Source organism: Oncorhynchus mykiss, chromosome 4, assembly GCF_013265735.2.
Source record: "Oncorhynchus mykiss isolate Arlee chromosome 4, USDA_OmykA_1.1, whole genome shotgun sequence".
Classification (NCBI taxonomy): Eukaryota; Metazoa; Chordata; class Actinopteri; order Salmoniformes; family Salmonidae; genus Oncorhynchus; species Oncorhynchus mykiss.
Window position 1 is genome coordinate 6,588,104 of NC_048568.1, and position 17,009 is coordinate 6,605,112.

Sequence of the window (17,009 nt, forward strand, 5' to 3'; positions counted from 1 at the left end):
TGTCTAAAGTGATTTGAATGTAAAAATAGTTCGGTGATCGAGCTTGTTTAAGTCACCCGCCTCTTTTCATAGGACAAATAAGGACACAAAAGTTACCCCATATTACCTATGCATTTCTATGTAATGCATACATGCATACCATAACTAATTTGCTCTTACTGTAGATAAAATTATAATATAATTCCTACATTAATTTGTGTACATTGAATTAAATGAAAGTTGAAATAATTACAACACATTTTTGCATCAAGTCCACCCAATATAACCTTTATTGCTTGTTCGTTATTACATCAACTGTGGCCTTGACCTATGTAACAAAATGTTGAATAGGCAAGCACCTGAGAGGGGGAAAAGTATGAAAACCAGCATAATTTCAGTGTTCTGTACGTGTTGCCTATGTACAGTGCCTTCCGAAAGTATTCACACCCCTTGGCTTCATCCACATTTTCTTACAAAATGGGATTAAAATTGATGTAATTTACTTTTTTTGTCAACAATCTACACAACACAGTCTGTAATGTGGAAGAAAAATTTTAAATATGTAAAAAAAAAATATGAAAAATAAAAACAATAATATATCTTGATAAGTATTCAACCCCCTGAGTAAATACTGTACATGTTAGAATCACCTTTGGCAGCGATAACAGCGGTGAGTCTTTCTGGGTAAGTCTCTTCAGTTTTCCACTCCTGGATTGTGCAACATTTGCCCATTTATTCTTTTCAACTTTTTCAAATTCTATCAAATTGGTTGTTGACCATTGCCCGACAACCATTTTTAGGTCTTGCCATAAGTTTGCAAGCAGATTTAAATCAAAACTGTAACTCGGCCACTCAGGGATATTCACTGTCTTCTTGGTAAGCAACTCCAGTGCATATTTGGCCTTGTGTTTTAGGTTATTGTCTTGCTGAAAGGTGAATGCATCTCCTAGTGTCTGGTGAAAAGCAGACTGAACCAGGTTTTCCTCTAGGATTTTGCCTGTGCTTAGCTCCATTCCGTTTCTTTCTTACCTTGAAAAACTCCCCCGTCCTTAACGATTACAAGCATACCCATAACATGATGCAGCCACCACTATGCTTGAAAATGTGGAGAGTGGTTCTCAGTTATGTGTTGTATTGGACTTGCCCCAAACATAGTTAAATTGCTTTGCCACATTTTGTGCAGTATTACTTGTTGCAAACATGATGCATGTTTTGGAGTATTTTTAATTCACTCTGTCAATTAGGTTATTATTGTGGAGTAACTGCAATATTGTTGATCCAGGCTTAGTTTTCTCCTATGCAGCCATTAAACTCTGTAACTGTTTTAAAGTCACCATTGGCCTCATGGTGAAATCCCTGAGCGGTTTTCTTCCTCTCTGGCAACTGAGTTAGTGACTGGGTGTATTGATACACCATCCAAAGTATAATTGATAACTTCACTATGCTGAAAAAGATATTCAATGTCTGCTTTTTTTTCTTTTCTTCTTTTTTTAAACCTATCTACCAATAGGTGCCCTTCTTTGCAAGTCATTGGAAAACCTCCCTGGTCTTTGTGGTTGAATCTGTTTCAAATACACTGCTCGACTGAGGGGACCTTACAGATAATTATATGTGTGGGGTACAGAGATTAGGTATTCATTTAAACATCATGTTAAACACACAGCGAGTCCATAATTGTTAGGACATTTCTTTACACCTGAACTTATTCAAGCTTGCCATAACAAGTGGCGTAGCAGTCTAAGGTACTGCAAGGCGTCACTACAGACCTTGGTTTGAATCCGGCTGTATCGCAACCAGGCCGTGATCGGGAGTCCCACAGGGCAGCGCACAATTAGCCCCGCGTCGTCAGAGTTAGGGAAGGGTTTGGCGGGGGTAGGCAGTCATTGTAAATAAGAATGTGTTCTTAACTGACTTGCCTAGGTAAATAAAGGTTAAATAAAAACATAAAAAACAAAGGGGTTGAATACTTAATGACTCAAGACATTTCTGCTTTTCATTTTTAAATCATTTGTAAACATTTTAAAAACATAATTCCACTTTGACATTATGGGGTACTGTGTGTAGACCAGTGCCCAAAAACATCTCAATGTAATCAATATTAAATTCCGGCTGTAACAACAATGTGGAAAAAGTGAAGGAGTGTGAATGCTTTCTGAAGACACTGTATCTTACCCTGGGTCATTTATAGAGCATTTAATCAACAATACAATGATCCCTTATAAGAGATGAAAAAATGAGCACAGCAAAACATTGTCACAAAATATGTCTTGGATATCCCTTATTCTTCCACTTACCTTCACATGAGGTGTGAAAACTGTTTAAAACACAACCACGAGCCTGAGACAGTACAATACAACATATTTTAGAGTTTCTCAATTGGAAAAACTGCATTTAGCAAGTTAACATGTTCAACATGTCTTTAAGACAAAGAATTTAAAAAAAAAATTATAGCTTTGCAACAATGTATCTTAAAAATATTAATTAATTAGCTCAATAAATACATGTGTTAATATGAACAACTTCGCAAAAGGCAAAATGGGACATATAAATGTGGGACAACTGTCTGATTTCACCATCAAACAGTTTTGTCGAGTTGACTATGAAGCCCTGTCTGTCCTAAGCAGTGTCAGCAAATGAGTGTGTACGTTCACCTGGGGTGTAGTCATTAGTGCACAGCACACCGTAGCAAATGATAGCTAAACATTTTGCAAAGGACAAGTTCAGTTTAGTCCTTCCCCGTTTTGGTCGTTTGCTTACGGTTGGTTCCTACTGAACCCTTGACCTGTTCAATGTGTTCATTTTGGGGGTATGGGGAGTGAGTATCTTTTCAAAGGAATAACAAAAACACAACAGGAAATTAGAGGTGCACTGATACTATCAATGATGGTACTCAGTATCTGGCCGATACGGTATCTGTAAATGCCAGCCAAAACAAAGTTCAGATACTCACTGCAATATGTCAGCTTGGTATCTTCACTTTAGCCGAGATCATGTCACCACTTCTTAGAATTATTTTTTAGAAGCATTTAAATAGGTTTTTATGTGGTATTATTTGTTTATTGTATTATATTTGGTTGATTAGGAGGTAGAGTTGATTGAACTGGGTTAAAGTTACTGATGTAAAAAGTAAGTACCGGTACTTGGCGGAATATGAAATCCTCAATAGAAAGTACTTGGTACTCGGAACAATCAGTAAGAAATGGTAACGGACAGCTTTATAGGAAATGTATATTACTTAAGATACTTGTGCTTCAAATGAGCTAGCTTTGAGCTGGGCTTGTGTTTGATTATGCTTCCTCTCCATTGACTTTTCAATCTCTTTCCACCATCTCTTTTTTTTCTCCTCCCTCTCTTTTTCCCTCCCTTGTTCTTAAAATCCATCGTCCTGGTCTCGCCGTGACAGTATCAGCTGCCTCCTGGGACCACTCAGATGAGGGATGCTGGGCGGCGCGTCCCCCTGTACCCCATAGTCCAGTTTGGGTGTGGAGGTGTAGCGAGGCCCCATCTGACCCATCTGCAGTCCCCTGACGTCCCTGTGCAGGGCGGGGTCGCTGGGGATGGAGCCGAGGCCTGCCATGCCCATGGGGGGGCTGGCCCGGTCCAGGCGGGGGTTGCTGGTGCTGCTGGGGGACTGGGGGTCAGCACTGAAGTACAGTGTGGAGCTGGACAGGGTGGTGCTGGGGCAGAAGTATGGCTCGGGGCTGTCCCCGAACACCGATTTGCCCTCGGGCGAGCTGCGCTTTAAGGAGTCAGACACCGGCGACTCCAGTGGGCTCTGCATGTCCTCCAGGCTGTCCTCGCTCTCCTCCTCGCCTGGCGTCTCGGCGGATATGGGCTCATCGCTGGCGCTCTGGAACTCCTCCTTGCAGTCCGAGAGGGGTGCTAGGCCCCGCTTCGTCCCCTGCGATTCGGACACCGAGGCCCCGGAGACCCCGTCGTAGTTTCCCCCACACGCCGTGGTAGTCCTGCCGCCACCTGTACCCGTGGCCTCCGAGTTACAACAGTAATCGTCCTCGTCCAAGTTGGCCACCACGCCACCGGAGCCATAGGCCCGGTTGATCTTTCCTATGTCACTCGTTTTTAGTGCCAAGCGAATCAGGAGCCAGTGGTGGTGGCGGCAGAGGCACGAGTTACCCAGCCTGGGACCACAACTCCCAGGATGCTCCAGGAGGGAGCCGGCCACGCCAGAGAGGGAGAAGCTACCGTGATTGTGCAGGGAGGAGGGTGCGGCCTGGGGGAGGCTCTTGTCACCTCCCCCACCCCCTAGGGAGTAGGAAGACTCGCCCTGCTCTAGGCCCTCCAGGCAGGTGGAGCCCATGTGGTGGTTGCGGTGGCCAAGGCCATGGCCTGTGGCGATCTCAGTGGACTTGGGGTGGAGGAAGCGGTAGTACAGGACTAGAGAGGTGGCGCCTGGAGTAGGGAGAGATAAGCGAGGGGGAGACTTAGAAACACGCTCTGTGTGATGCAGAGTATTTGAATGGACAGTGACGTACAATACTGAACAAAGTATAGTATTCATTAAAGGTTAAGGCTAAGGGTTAGGGTGATGGGATTGAAAGTTCCTTATGGGGTTCAGTTGCTTGTGTCTAAAGCTTGACATGGTGCCTTAGATAGATAGACAATGTATCCCTTACAGCCACGAACATGACTAAATATGTCATATTGTAGGTTTCTAATGTATCAAACATTTGCATTAAATGAAATGTAAATATGAATTTTAGAAGTACTTGTTTTCTTTTAACACAATAGGTTTTTAACATCCTCTTTGTTCTGTGCACAGGCATCAGGCATAACAGGGGCTTAAACTAAATGCTACATAAGGGGGAGAATCCAAAGAGTGACTCACCAAGCAGGAAGCTGCTCAGCACAGCGATGGGGAGGGTCATGCTATCCCATGATTTCTCACTGAGGAAGTCAGACGCTGCCACTAGTAGGGTGGTGTTCTCCAGTAGCATGGCCTATGGGAGAAGAGGTCAGAGGGAGGTCAGGAGAAGTCATGACAGGACTAAGACGGGACAATGGAATGCAAGGACAGAAAGCGTGTGTGTGTGTGCATCTGCAGCTGTGTGTGCGCCCATATGAACATGAGTGAAATAATAGGCCCCCCAAAAAATACAAAACATACAACTCGTCACAAAGACACAGGGGTGAACGCATAAGACAACGAATGACACCAAGCAGCAGGAGATTCAAACAGAACTCAATTCAATTCGATAGATCTTTATTGTCCCTGAATGGCAGTCCTCGTCCTCCTATTCATCATATGTACCACTTAGAAGCAGGAAATTGAAACGGAACTGAATCGGAACATGCACAAAAATCTGAATGAATATAATTAAATTAAACAGTATTGTCTCCAAAGGGCAATTCAGTTGCAGCATACAGAATTTCTCCTCTACTGAATTCTTTCTTCCTGGCAACTGAACCTTTTTTGGAACACCATTATTTTTGTCTTACTGAGATTTACTGTCAGGGCCCAGGTCTGACAGAATCTGTGCAGAAGATCTAGGTGCTGCTGTAGGCCCTCCTTGGTGGGGGACAGAAGCACCAGATCATCAGCAAACAGTAGACACTTGACTTCAGATTCTAGTAGGGTGAGGCCAGGTGCTGCAGTCTCTCTCTCTCCAATTAAAGTCCAAGGGATTTATTGGCATGGAAAACATATGTTTATATTGCAAAAGCAAGTGGAATAGATCATTAACAAAAGTGAAATGGAATGGCAGCTCAGTTTCCACCTCATTTTGTGGGCAGTGTGCACATAGCCTGTCTTCTCTTAAGAGACAGGTCTGTCTACGGCGGCCTTTCTCAATAGCAAGGCTGTGCTCACTGAGTCTGTACATAGTCAAAGCTTTCCTTAAGTTTGGGTCAGTCACAGTGGTCAGGTATTCTGCCACTGTGTACTCTCTGTTTAGGGCCAAATAGCATTCTAGTTTGCTTTGTTTTTTTGTTAATTCTTTCCAATGTGTCAAGTGATTATCTTTTTGTTTTCTCATGATTTGGTTGGGTCTAATTGTGTTGCTGTCCTGGGGCTCTGTGGGGTCTGTTTGTGTTTGTGAACAGAGCCCCAGGACCAACTTGCTTAGGGGACTCTTCTCCAGGTTCATCTCTCTGTTTGTTGATGGCTTTGTTATGGAAGGTTTGGGAATCGCTTCCCTTTAGATGGATTTACAATTTAGAGTCTCTTTTCTGGATTTTGATAATTAGCGGGTATCGGACTAATTCTGCTCTGCATTAATTATTTGGTGTTTTATGTTGTACACAGAGTTCTGTATGCAGAGTCTCAATTTGGTGTTTGTCCCATTTTGTGAATTCTTGGTTGGTGAGCAGACCATAGAACTCACAACCATAAAGGGCAATGGGTTCTATAACCGATTCAAGTATTTTTAGCCAGATCCTAATTGGTATGTTGAATTTTATGTTCCTTTTGATGGCATAGGACTTTCTTGCCTCGTCTCTCAGATTGTTCACAGCTTTGTGGAAGTTACCTGTGACAGTGATTTTTAGGCCGAGGTATGTATAGTTATTTTTGTGTGCTATAAGGCAACAGTGTGTAGATGGAATTTGTATTTGTGGTCCTGGCAACTGGACCTTTCTTTGGACCATTATTTTGGTCTTACTGCGATTTACTGTCAGAGCCCAGGTCTGACGGAATCTGTGCAGAAGATCTAGGTGCTGCTGTAGGCCCTCCTTGGTGAGGGACAGAAGCACCAGATCATCAGCCAACAGTAGACACTTGACTTCAGATTCTAGTAGGGTGAGGCCGGGTGCTGCAGTCTCTGTGTCTCTCTGTCTCGTACGTACGTACCACGTAGAAGCCGGCCATGCGAAAGCGCGAGGGTCCGTCTTTGACGTTGAGGAAGAGGAAGATGTGGACCAATCCCAGCGCGACGTTGAACAGGCGCCAGCGCCAGGGTCCGGTGCAGATTTCCGGTTGCTGGGCGACCAGCCAGAAGGACGCCGTGAGCCAGTGGAAACCTGGAGGTCAGCGTAAAAATAGATAGCTAGTTGAGATTACTGGTTAAAGTTGATTCTGATATGATTAAGATATATTTTTTTTATTATCCCAATTAGGGTGTGGTGCGTGGCCACAAACAAATGGAGATTTTAAAAAGGATGTGCAGAGAGAGAGAGTGGACCGGTGTTATTTTGTTGTGTTTACTCAGGGAACTTGGTTGTAGTAAATAATGCATCAATGCAGATTCCAGATCCTTTACAATCATCTGACAGCACAGCCAATCAAAATGGTAAATTATAATCAACTGACTTAATAAACTCATTTGACCTACAATTGACCTCTACGTGCATTATACCAAATTTACAAAGCCTCGGGTTAAATTAGAAATAAATATATATATATTAAGTAAAATCAATAAAAGGCATCTATCTTCTTAATGCAACACATGTTGTCCTTCAAAGCTTGTTCCTTGGCAACCAGTTTTCACCATCATGACTAACTAGGCAAGTCAGTTAAGAACAAATTATTTTTTTAAATGATGGCCTACCAAAAGGCAAAAGGCCTCCTGTGGGGACGAGGTCTCGGGAGTCTGGTGGGAGGAATGGAATAACTCCCTTTTCCTGGGCAGAAGTCTAATTAGCATAATACAAAAATCTCTATACAAATCTGCCAGTTTAAGCTATCTGTTTTTTTTAACATTGGCTGCGTCTCAATCCACCGCATCGGCTTTTGTAACACTTCTACATCTGTGGTGAAAGGTGACAGAGCGGTGTTGTCAAACCATGAGACATCCTGAAAATCTGTCTGCTCACAAAGTCCTCTGTAGCGTCCGAACGGTATGGAATACAAACTACAATGAGATGAGACTCTCACAAACACGACGGTGTTCTCTGTTTTGCTCGACGACCCCCACAAGCGTCTTGGGTCTCGTCTGAAGTCGGTTCAGCCAATCTGCCAACTTCTGTCTGTAGCGTCCGAGCAGTTTGGGCTACACACTAATATGACCTCTCTGTAGAAAGGTGAGACTCTCAGGATGTTGGTTGTTTTGCTCTAGGAGCCCACGGACCTCACAAGACTTCTCTGAAGGTCCCTCAGTACTAGTTGACAAAATGAATGGAAGTATACAGTATATGGAGACTAATCTTTCTTATATCTCTCAGATATGGGATAGACACTTCGGAACAAACTTCCATTTGATTTTTGGGGGGGACTATCTGTTCCATGTAGTGAATATGTTATTAAATGCATTTGTATGGGCTAATAGTAGTAAGGCCAAAAATATTTTTTTATTCACATTTTTCTTTTTTTTTATACTTCAAGGGGTATTAAAATTCAAAAACAAATAGAAAAATGATCCCGCTTAAATAATTTTCTACCCTCCCTCCCTCGTTCTCTTTGTCTCCCTCCCACCTCGCTCTCTTTCGCTCTCCCTTTCTCTCTCTCACCTGCCACTCCGCAGGTCCACCAGTGGAAGTAGCGGGCGAAGGACATGAGGCTTGCCACGCGGGCGCCCAGCATGCCCGCCCTCCACAGCAGCTGGCACAGCAGGGCGGCCGGGGGCATGGCCAGGTGGCCCGGGCGGATCAGGCAGCATGCCCGGCTGAACAGCACCAGCGCCCAGGACAGTGACAGCAGGCACAGGCCTGCGCACACCGCTACTGTGGAGAGGGATGGGTGGGTAAGGGAGTGGGGGAGAGAGAGAGAAATTTAAGACATGTTTTAAGGTATACAGACATTTTTGGGTATACAAATGACAAGGTATTTACTAAGAAAATGGCATGTATAGTAATAGAACCTGTTGTTTAAGTGACTGGCTGTAACAGCCTTCTCAAAGGGTCCCAGCTCTTTAGGATATGAAAATATATTTACCCAACATTATTACATCATCACAGACATATGCATGGAAAATGTTATGAGTAATTATTCAGGACAGGGCTAGTATAAGCTACAATAGTACCTCACCACAGGTTACAGACAGCTTTTTCTTAACTCCCAATCCAACTCAACCCTAGATCTGGGGCCGTATGCTTCTCAGAGTGCTGATCTAGGATCAGCTCCCCCACTGTCCATGTAATCTTATTCATGGTGATATAAAAGGCTAAACTGATCTAGTGTCTTACCTGGGGAGTGGAGTTCCACGTCAGTGACAGCTAAGACGTAGGTCTGCAGCAGTGTCTGAGGGAGGGTGAGGACCAGGGCCTCCAACAGGCGGAGGGCGGACACATCGGCCTGCTGCATCACAGCCGCCCCGAGCTCCCCCGCACTACCCTGCATGTCCCATACGGATATCATGCAGTCCCACAACCTGCCAGATGGGGGAGACAAAGAGCAATGGCTGTAATACAGAGCTGGTGCAATGGGGGCAGCGCTAGAAGGTAGTTGGTTATGTATAGTGGATGTGGATGATGATGTGTGTTGGTGGGATTGTGTGTCTGCAATTTAGATATGTAGAATTCTAAAGATGATCTACACATAAAATGCAAAAATTGTAGGTTTAATGACGTAAACCTCTCAAGGTAACCTCTAATGCCCATCACTTACAGTATAGTACTAGAGGGCAGATAGGACAGGAGATCTTATTTATCCAACTAAGTAAATCAGTGGCTGGTTTCAAAATGATTGTTACTTTGAAATATTCTGAGCTGAAAGCAACTTCTCCGTCAATTTATAATTCTGAGGCAGATCGTTCTGTTGATAGGGTCCTGTTTTTTAAGGCACTGTAACAAAACGTTCAAAAGCATTTTGCAACAGAAAACAAAAACGGACATTTCTAATCGGTCAAGTTCAACTAGTAACCTCCACATTTAAATCAGTTTTCTTACATTTTGTGCCTATTGAACATACCCAGGTGTAGCGATTGTTCAGGTGGGCTCACCTTTGGAAGATGCCCAGTTGCAGCACATGTGTGAGGGTCAGGAACCAATAGTGGTCTTCCCCGTCGTCACGGTACCACCTGAGACTCAACACCTGGACCAGTATCCCCGGCAACAGGAAGGCGAGGGTCATCCCCGCCCACTGCGTTTCTTCATTCCATAGGTAGAATCCTACACAATAGATCACTTTATAGATCACACACACAGAGGGAAGAAATAGATATTATACATTTATATCAATGTAATAAAGTATCAGTGTACTACAAGGTCTATTTACCTACATACAGAATATATTGGTTACATTCTGTACAGTCTATGGTGGGAGTGAATGGTGATACATTCCATTGCACACAATGCAAGCTACATAAATGAACAAGTGAGGTGAGTGACTTAGTGAGTGGATGGCTGGATAAATGAATGAATGGTATATTTGGAAACAATCCCCGCCTTTATTTCACAACAAAAACAGACATGTCGAAGCCATATCAAATGTATTGATCATTGTTAATGAAATGCTATTTATGTGTATGCCTCTTGGCCACACACTTGGCAAGGGGAGAGAAGAGCGCTTGATGGCTAGATCTGGATTATTTCTGTCTTATCCATCAGGACTGACTGTCTCTGTTGGTGGGGCCCTAGAGAGGCTCTCAGGCTAGTTTATTTGGATCCACATTAGCTACTGTACATGCAGCAGCTCCTCTTCCTGGGGTCAACATAACATGTACAAATACATGACAAAGTACAGAACCATTATAGACGAGCATAAGATATTAAATTCCCCCGAAAATAAATATGAGTTACATATTGAAGGCACGGTAGTTTTATCAGGTGAAAGCCATCTGTGTGGAGGCCAAAGTTGCTTCGCGTGCAGTCCGTTGCCTTCGCTGGGGCTCTCTGACTTGTGCTACTTGTCCATTGGGTTTCCAAAGTCACAAGGTCAAAATTGTCTATCGTAAAAATGTATGGAAGCAAAAATGTGCTTTTTGGTCTTAATGTAAGGTTAGGAATACGTTTAGCAGTGTGATTGGGTTAGGGTCAAGGTCAGGGTGAAAATTACATTTTTAGAAGAGCAATTGTAGAAATGGGAGGGGTTTGTGACTTTGTGGCTGTGGTAACTAGTGACGACCTTGTCATTGATCTGCTTACTCTACACAAGGATGCACGGCGCCCCTTTCCCGGATAACGGTGCGGAGGAGACCTAATCTCTCCGTGCCCTTCGACTGACCCGCGTGTGATATGCATACAAAAACTAAAAACATCTCGGTAGAAATAAAGGCTAGCCTTCAACTTACAACACCGCAATGAAACTGGCTATACACGTATAGAGAATGAAACAGAAAGGTCGGTGGTATTCGTACAATGTTACCGGGCCACATTCACATTAACGTGTGCACATACAGTAGCTAGCTAGCTAATGTGGCTAACGTTACTAGCCTAATGTTAGCCAAGTGATGCTGAACTGTACTAGACGTGTAACGTTAGCTAGCTAAATACGCATTCCATGAAGTCCATAATAACACATTTCCCCGGAAAAACAAGAGCTCTACCATTGCATATAACTAATTGAAGGTCACTAACGCAGTCCAATGCATGACTGAACATGCTGTGAATGAGGCAGAGGCTACTGTGGCTAGGCTACTGTAGCGTTTGGTATCCACTTACGCGCGGTCCTTTCAGCCAGTATCACCAGCCCCGAAACACCAAAAAGGATAGCCTGGCTCCATGCAATCCAGGACCCACTCCGGGCCGCCACGGGCATCATATGGGCGACAGGCCCAGTGTTTATCATGATACGGAGACTTGGGCGCCGCGGGAACCAGCCGGGGACATTATTATTGTCATCCTTCTCCCTTGGTGGATCCCGTTACCTACCAGTACTCGTCCTCCGGGCTGGCTCCCGTTAAAAATATTTGACGTCACTGCAGTTTTTAAAGAGGCAGTGCACTACACGGTAAACTAAGTGTTGTTTAAACTTGTCACATTGAAGTTGAGACGTTACACCTTTTCATCTGGTGGCTATCCTGATTTATACAGGGCCGGCCCTGGACGTTCTGCCGCCCTAGGCGAGACAAACATTTCAGCCAAAAGTCGGAGGAACAGAACATAATAGCAGCCCAATTAATAGGCCTATGCTACAAATTAAACACAATTTTAGCACATCTGGTAAGTAGGCTATATAATCAGTTCAATGTCAATAATATAGCCTAATATTTTCAATCTAATTACATTGTTAAAATCACCAATGTCCTGGACGTTCTGCCGCCCCAGGCCTGGCAAAAATAATTACATCTTAGACATCCTTATGAATCTAAGCATGGCACTTTCAAAAGTTACCTTTCCACCCAGACAGAGGCTCTACTGACGCAGAAAACTGCAAGCTTCAAATGCTGGCTACTGGCTACAAATGTTGTATAACCCAACAACAGAAGTGCTTCCCTAAAAGCTGCCTGGGTTTAAACAAACATATTATATTTTCAGAAAGAGAAAAGCTCAATTAATAGGGACAGAATAGCAAAGTCTATTTTTTTATCTCCTCGAATATTATAGGCTGCGGTTTAGCTTCAGATTGTCATCGAGAGGAATCAATATATCCCCATATGCATCGGAGTCCCGTCTTTCGCGGGCATTTTAGAGCTTGTTTCTACCATAAAGTATCGTTATAGAACGCTTGCTATAATCTGGATACGTTATATGTATTTATTTAAAATACACAAAACAATAGATACCCTTGGTTAAAGAAAAAGGCAAAAAGGATATGTGATACCCTCACTCAATTCGAGCCCTGGTTTTAGTCAAACACACCAAGCCCTTCCCAGACACGGAGTTATTTAATCAGTACATGCGACAGTATTGGATTATTTAGCTATACCGACATCTATGGACAGGATAATTGTGTCTGTCAAACAGGTAGGCTGAACACGTTTTGTTTGGAAGATGAGGAAATAAGCTTCAATTATCTAAGTCATTATATGTTTATGCCCATAAACATTTTTGGTGCACTTTAACCCCTGCATCGGAGAGTTACATTGTTGCTATCACTATGCAACCTATAGTTGGAAAACGAAGTTTTTTATTAATAATATCCCACCTGTTATCACACATGGGACGACCCCATAATTGTTACAATTACAATAAAAAGAACAAGTTTATATAACATATTTAACATATATTTTATATTACTGCAGAACTGTAAAACAGTAAGATAATTTGAGTTTTGGAAACAACTGCTGTCATAAATTCATGGCGGGCGTCGTTTCGCTATAGCAGTGTATGTAACCTTTAGGTCAATGACCCAGTCTTAATCAATTTAGTTTATTTACATATCGAATGTTATTGTCCAACATCAGTTTCAGAATGTATTTATTTCGTCTCCACCGAGAGAGGCCTCTTTCCTCTGCTGTGGTGCTGCATTGCAGTCAGCGATGCGTCCTCTCGGTAGCTGTCCATGGTCCTGATTCTTCCAGGCCCTGGTCCCATCCCCTGGTTCCATCCCTAACCAGCGCAGATTTGCACTCGTGTGAAAAAAAGTTTGCAGCAAAAACAAAATGCTGCATCGTTTTGCTTGGAATAGACTAGCCTTGGTCTCTCCACTCTCTCCCCGCTTGCCATCCTCCTATAGTAGTGGGCCACCGAAAACTTTCGTTGCCCCTCATCTCTTGTGAAATCCCCCTCCTTATCCTGACGTGGCCCTGCCTGCCTGCACTAACATATCCTGTAAAGATCCACTCATTTATTTTGGCCACTCACTGGGCTCTTTAATGTTTTTTGTTTGGGACTCGGATTTAGTAGCAGCACCTTCACTGTCATCGGGCGACGAATCTGAGTGTGGGTCCAAGATAGTAGGGTCTTCTCCGGCATTGTTTGGAGGTGTGGCTAGGCCTGGTGTGACCACCTGTTCTTGTCCAGCCAGGGAGCTGTCATCATCGGTGGAAGTGCATGGCTCGGACTCCTCCGGTTTGCCCTCTTCGAGCAGGGGTGGTCATCGTAGGCTGGTCATTCTCCTCACCGTAGGCTGGTCATTCTCCTCACCAGCTGGTGGACATTGCTGCCCACTGATACATTTCACCAGCGAATTTCTTTGGTTTAGAGATTGTGCTTCTTTTCCCATTGTTTTTTAAATATTCGCTTCCTGGTCGTTTTTGTCTCTTAGACATGATAGCAAATGGTTTCACATCTCTATAGATTACTTTTAGTTAAAATGATATCCACTAGTAGTTGCTAGCTAACTTTACAGGCTACTTACTGCCTTAGTCACCAATCGTCTTCGTCACATATTAACATAAAAAAAAATACAATTATTTAATTGGCAGATTCATTTTGATTAATGTTTCACAATTGGATAATCCCATATAAACACACACATCACCATAGATACCAAGGACAGTGCGAGTGAACTTCGGGAGAAGCGGGAGGGGGCGGGAACTGCAGCAACGCTATGAGCTGGTGGCTGGGGTGCCGCGGGCGGTGAAGAAGTGATGCCAATTTAGCAATTTTGTTGCTAGATTTAGCAACTTTTCAGGCTACCCTGGCAACATTTGTTTAAACAGCACCTAGCAAAAAATGTAGCTACTTTAAAAAATTGTATTTGGAACTTTTAGCAACTTGTAAAAAGTGACTCAAACGCTAAAATGCACACATTTTCCCTCTAAATGACACAAACACGATTCTCTGTCACACACCCAGTCACAACACACGTGCCTGGCTCAAAAGTGCACTGTGAGTAACGTCAGCAGCAGGCGCTCAGCTCGGGCACGGCAGCAGCAATTTCAGGTAGGTGAAACTCTCGATGTCTAGCATGCGCACCTCGTCCACAAACAGCACCCCAGGGACCAGCTCAGCCACACCCTGGTCAATGTAGCGGTTTACCACCTTGTTGATCTCAGCTCGCAGCTTGTCTGTGATCTCGGTCTTCTTGGGCTTCATCAGCTGTTCCATCATAGACAGGATATCTTGACCTCCCTGTGGTCTAGATTTGGCAATATCCAGGTTGTGTAGCGTGACGTCTTGGATAATCTCATTCTTCTCGTGGACGTCCCCCTTAGGCAGCGGCACGTACTCCTCAGCCTCCAGGTCAAAGTCTGTGGCAAATGTGTCACACCGACCTTGTCTCTTGACGGCGCCACTGTTTGCTTCAATGTAGATGACGTCTCCCGCTTCCACACGCTCCTTCTGCAGGCTCTCATAAATACTGGGGTCCAGCTTGAGCTGCTTGGTGCCCTTGCCGGTATTCAGTCCGATGATGACGTGGCTGATGGTCTTCCCATGGGGTTCTCTGTCTCACAGGGGGTCAACTCTGTGACCTCCCCCTCATACACCTCCTTGGTCTCCTTAATACGGAACCCTATGGCCCTCCTGAAGTTCTCCATTAGCACCTCTGTTTTCTTGATCTCAGAAGAGTAGACCTCACTGCCCACCATGGGGCAGAAGGGCACCTTGTTGCCGAGCTCCTGTGCCATATCAACATGTCTCAATCAAAATTGTACAGCCAGAAGTACAGAAAAGAGTGGGAGTCTGTACCTGAACAAATGTCAAATCATATTTTTTGCCGAGATGGCCAGTCAATTTGAGTAACGTTATTGTGTATTCTACGTAATGATGCAGTTTTACGTTATCACGCAATGACATCACAACGTCATTTAGCAACTTTTAGCAACAAATCAACCTGCCTCTTGCAACTTACCCTGAAAATTAGTTGGCAAAACTGCTGTGAAGTAGCTGATCAGTGGCGCCGGAGGGCGGGCAGCCAATTGTCAAAATTCCGCCCCCAAATTCAAGTGCCTAATCTTGCCTAATGGGAGGCCGCACCTGGGTTTATAATCTTCCATATCACACAGATCCAGGGATATAATCTAGAGATATAATACATTGGGTGCTATGCCCCTGAGAAAACACTCAGGAAAGAAAGATACACTTATTCAAACACCTAAGAAAGAGGATAATGTCACAGGAACACAGACAGTGAACCTACAGCGACTTCAGACAACCTGCGTGTGTGTGTGTTAGTGGTGTGCATGTTAGTGGTGTGTGTGTTAGTGGTGTGCGGGGTCAGCTGTTTGTTCACCCACACCTACCTGTAATTGCTAATAACCCATCTGCAACCGCCCGACTGAGCGTACAAAACATTAGGAACACCTTCCTAATATTGAGTTGCACCCCCTTTTTCCCCTCAGAACAGACTCAATTCGTTGGGGCATGGACTCTACAAGGTGTCAAAAGCATTCCACAGGGATGCTGGCCCATGTTGACACCAATGCTTCCCACAGTTGTCACCTATTGCCAGTGGTGGAAAAAGTATCCAACTGTCATACTTCAGTAAAAGTAAAGATACTTTAATAGAAAATGACTCAAGTCAAAGTCACCCAGTAAAATACTACTTGAGTTAAAGTCTAAAAGTATTTGGTTTTAAATATACGATCAAAAGTAAATGTAATTTCTAAGATATACTTAAGTGTCAAAAGTAAAAGTATGAATAATTTACAATTCCGTATATTACGCAAACTAGAGAGCTCAATTTTCTTGTTTGTCTAATTTATGGATAGCCAAGGGCACACTCGAACATGCAGACATAATTTACAAACGAAGCATGTGTGTTTAGTGAGTCCACCAGTTCAGAGACAGTAGATATGATCATGGATGTCCTCTTGATAAGTGCATGAATGGACCATTTTCCTGTAACAACTCCTTTGGGGTGTCAGGGAAAATGTATGGAGTAAAAAGTACATCATTTCTTTAGGAATGTAGTGAAGTAAAAGTTGTCAAAAAAATATAAATAATAAAGTATAGTACTACAAAGTATTTTTTACTTAAGTAGTTTGCACCACTGCCTACTACCATACCCCTTTCAACTGCACTGAAATATCCTGTCTTGCCCATCCACCCTCTGAATGGCACACATACACAATCCATGTCTCGATTCAAGACTTAAAAATCCTTCTTTAACCTGTCTCCTCCCCTTCATCTACACTAATTGAAGTGGATTTAACAGATGACATCAATGAGGGATAGCTTTCAACTTTTTTTATGAACAACACCTGGGGTTTGTTCACAAATTCACTCTGGAGTGCCAGAGTGTGCTCTGGGCGTTAATAAATTAAGAGCGTTGTCAGATTGTCTGTTCATAAATTCAGAGCTCACACTGGATGCTCTAGCCTATGAGTAGGGTTGATCTGAGCGTTCTGACCTCACGACGGCAGTCAAGCACC

The 17,009-nt window shown here is 43.6% G+C and overlaps 1 protein-coding gene and 1 pseudogene across 1 annotated transcript; both read right to left on the reverse strand.

Moving 5' to 3' along the window:
• Window positions 1–2,160: 2,160 nt before the first annotated feature.
• LOC110522000 (XK-related protein 5) lies at window positions 2,161–11,720 on the reverse strand. The gene is made up of 7 exons (XM_021600042.2): window positions 11,470–11,720; window positions 9,810–9,993; window positions 9,055–9,239; window positions 8,380–8,592; window positions 6,785–6,954; window positions 4,826–4,937; window positions 2,161–4,389 (listed from the first exon to the last, which is right to left on the reverse strand). Exons 1-7 carry the CDS (start codon window positions 11,594–11,596, stop codon window positions 3,350–3,352), a joined length of 2,031 nt encoding a protein of 676 aa, XP_021455717.1. The 5' UTR covers window positions 11,597–11,720; the 3' UTR covers window positions 2,161–3,349.
• Window positions 11,721–14,547: 2,827 nt separating this feature from the next.
• LOC110521034 lies at window positions 14,548–15,263 on the reverse strand (annotated as a pseudogene).
• Between the last annotated feature and the right edge of the window lie 1,746 nt (window positions 15,264–17,009).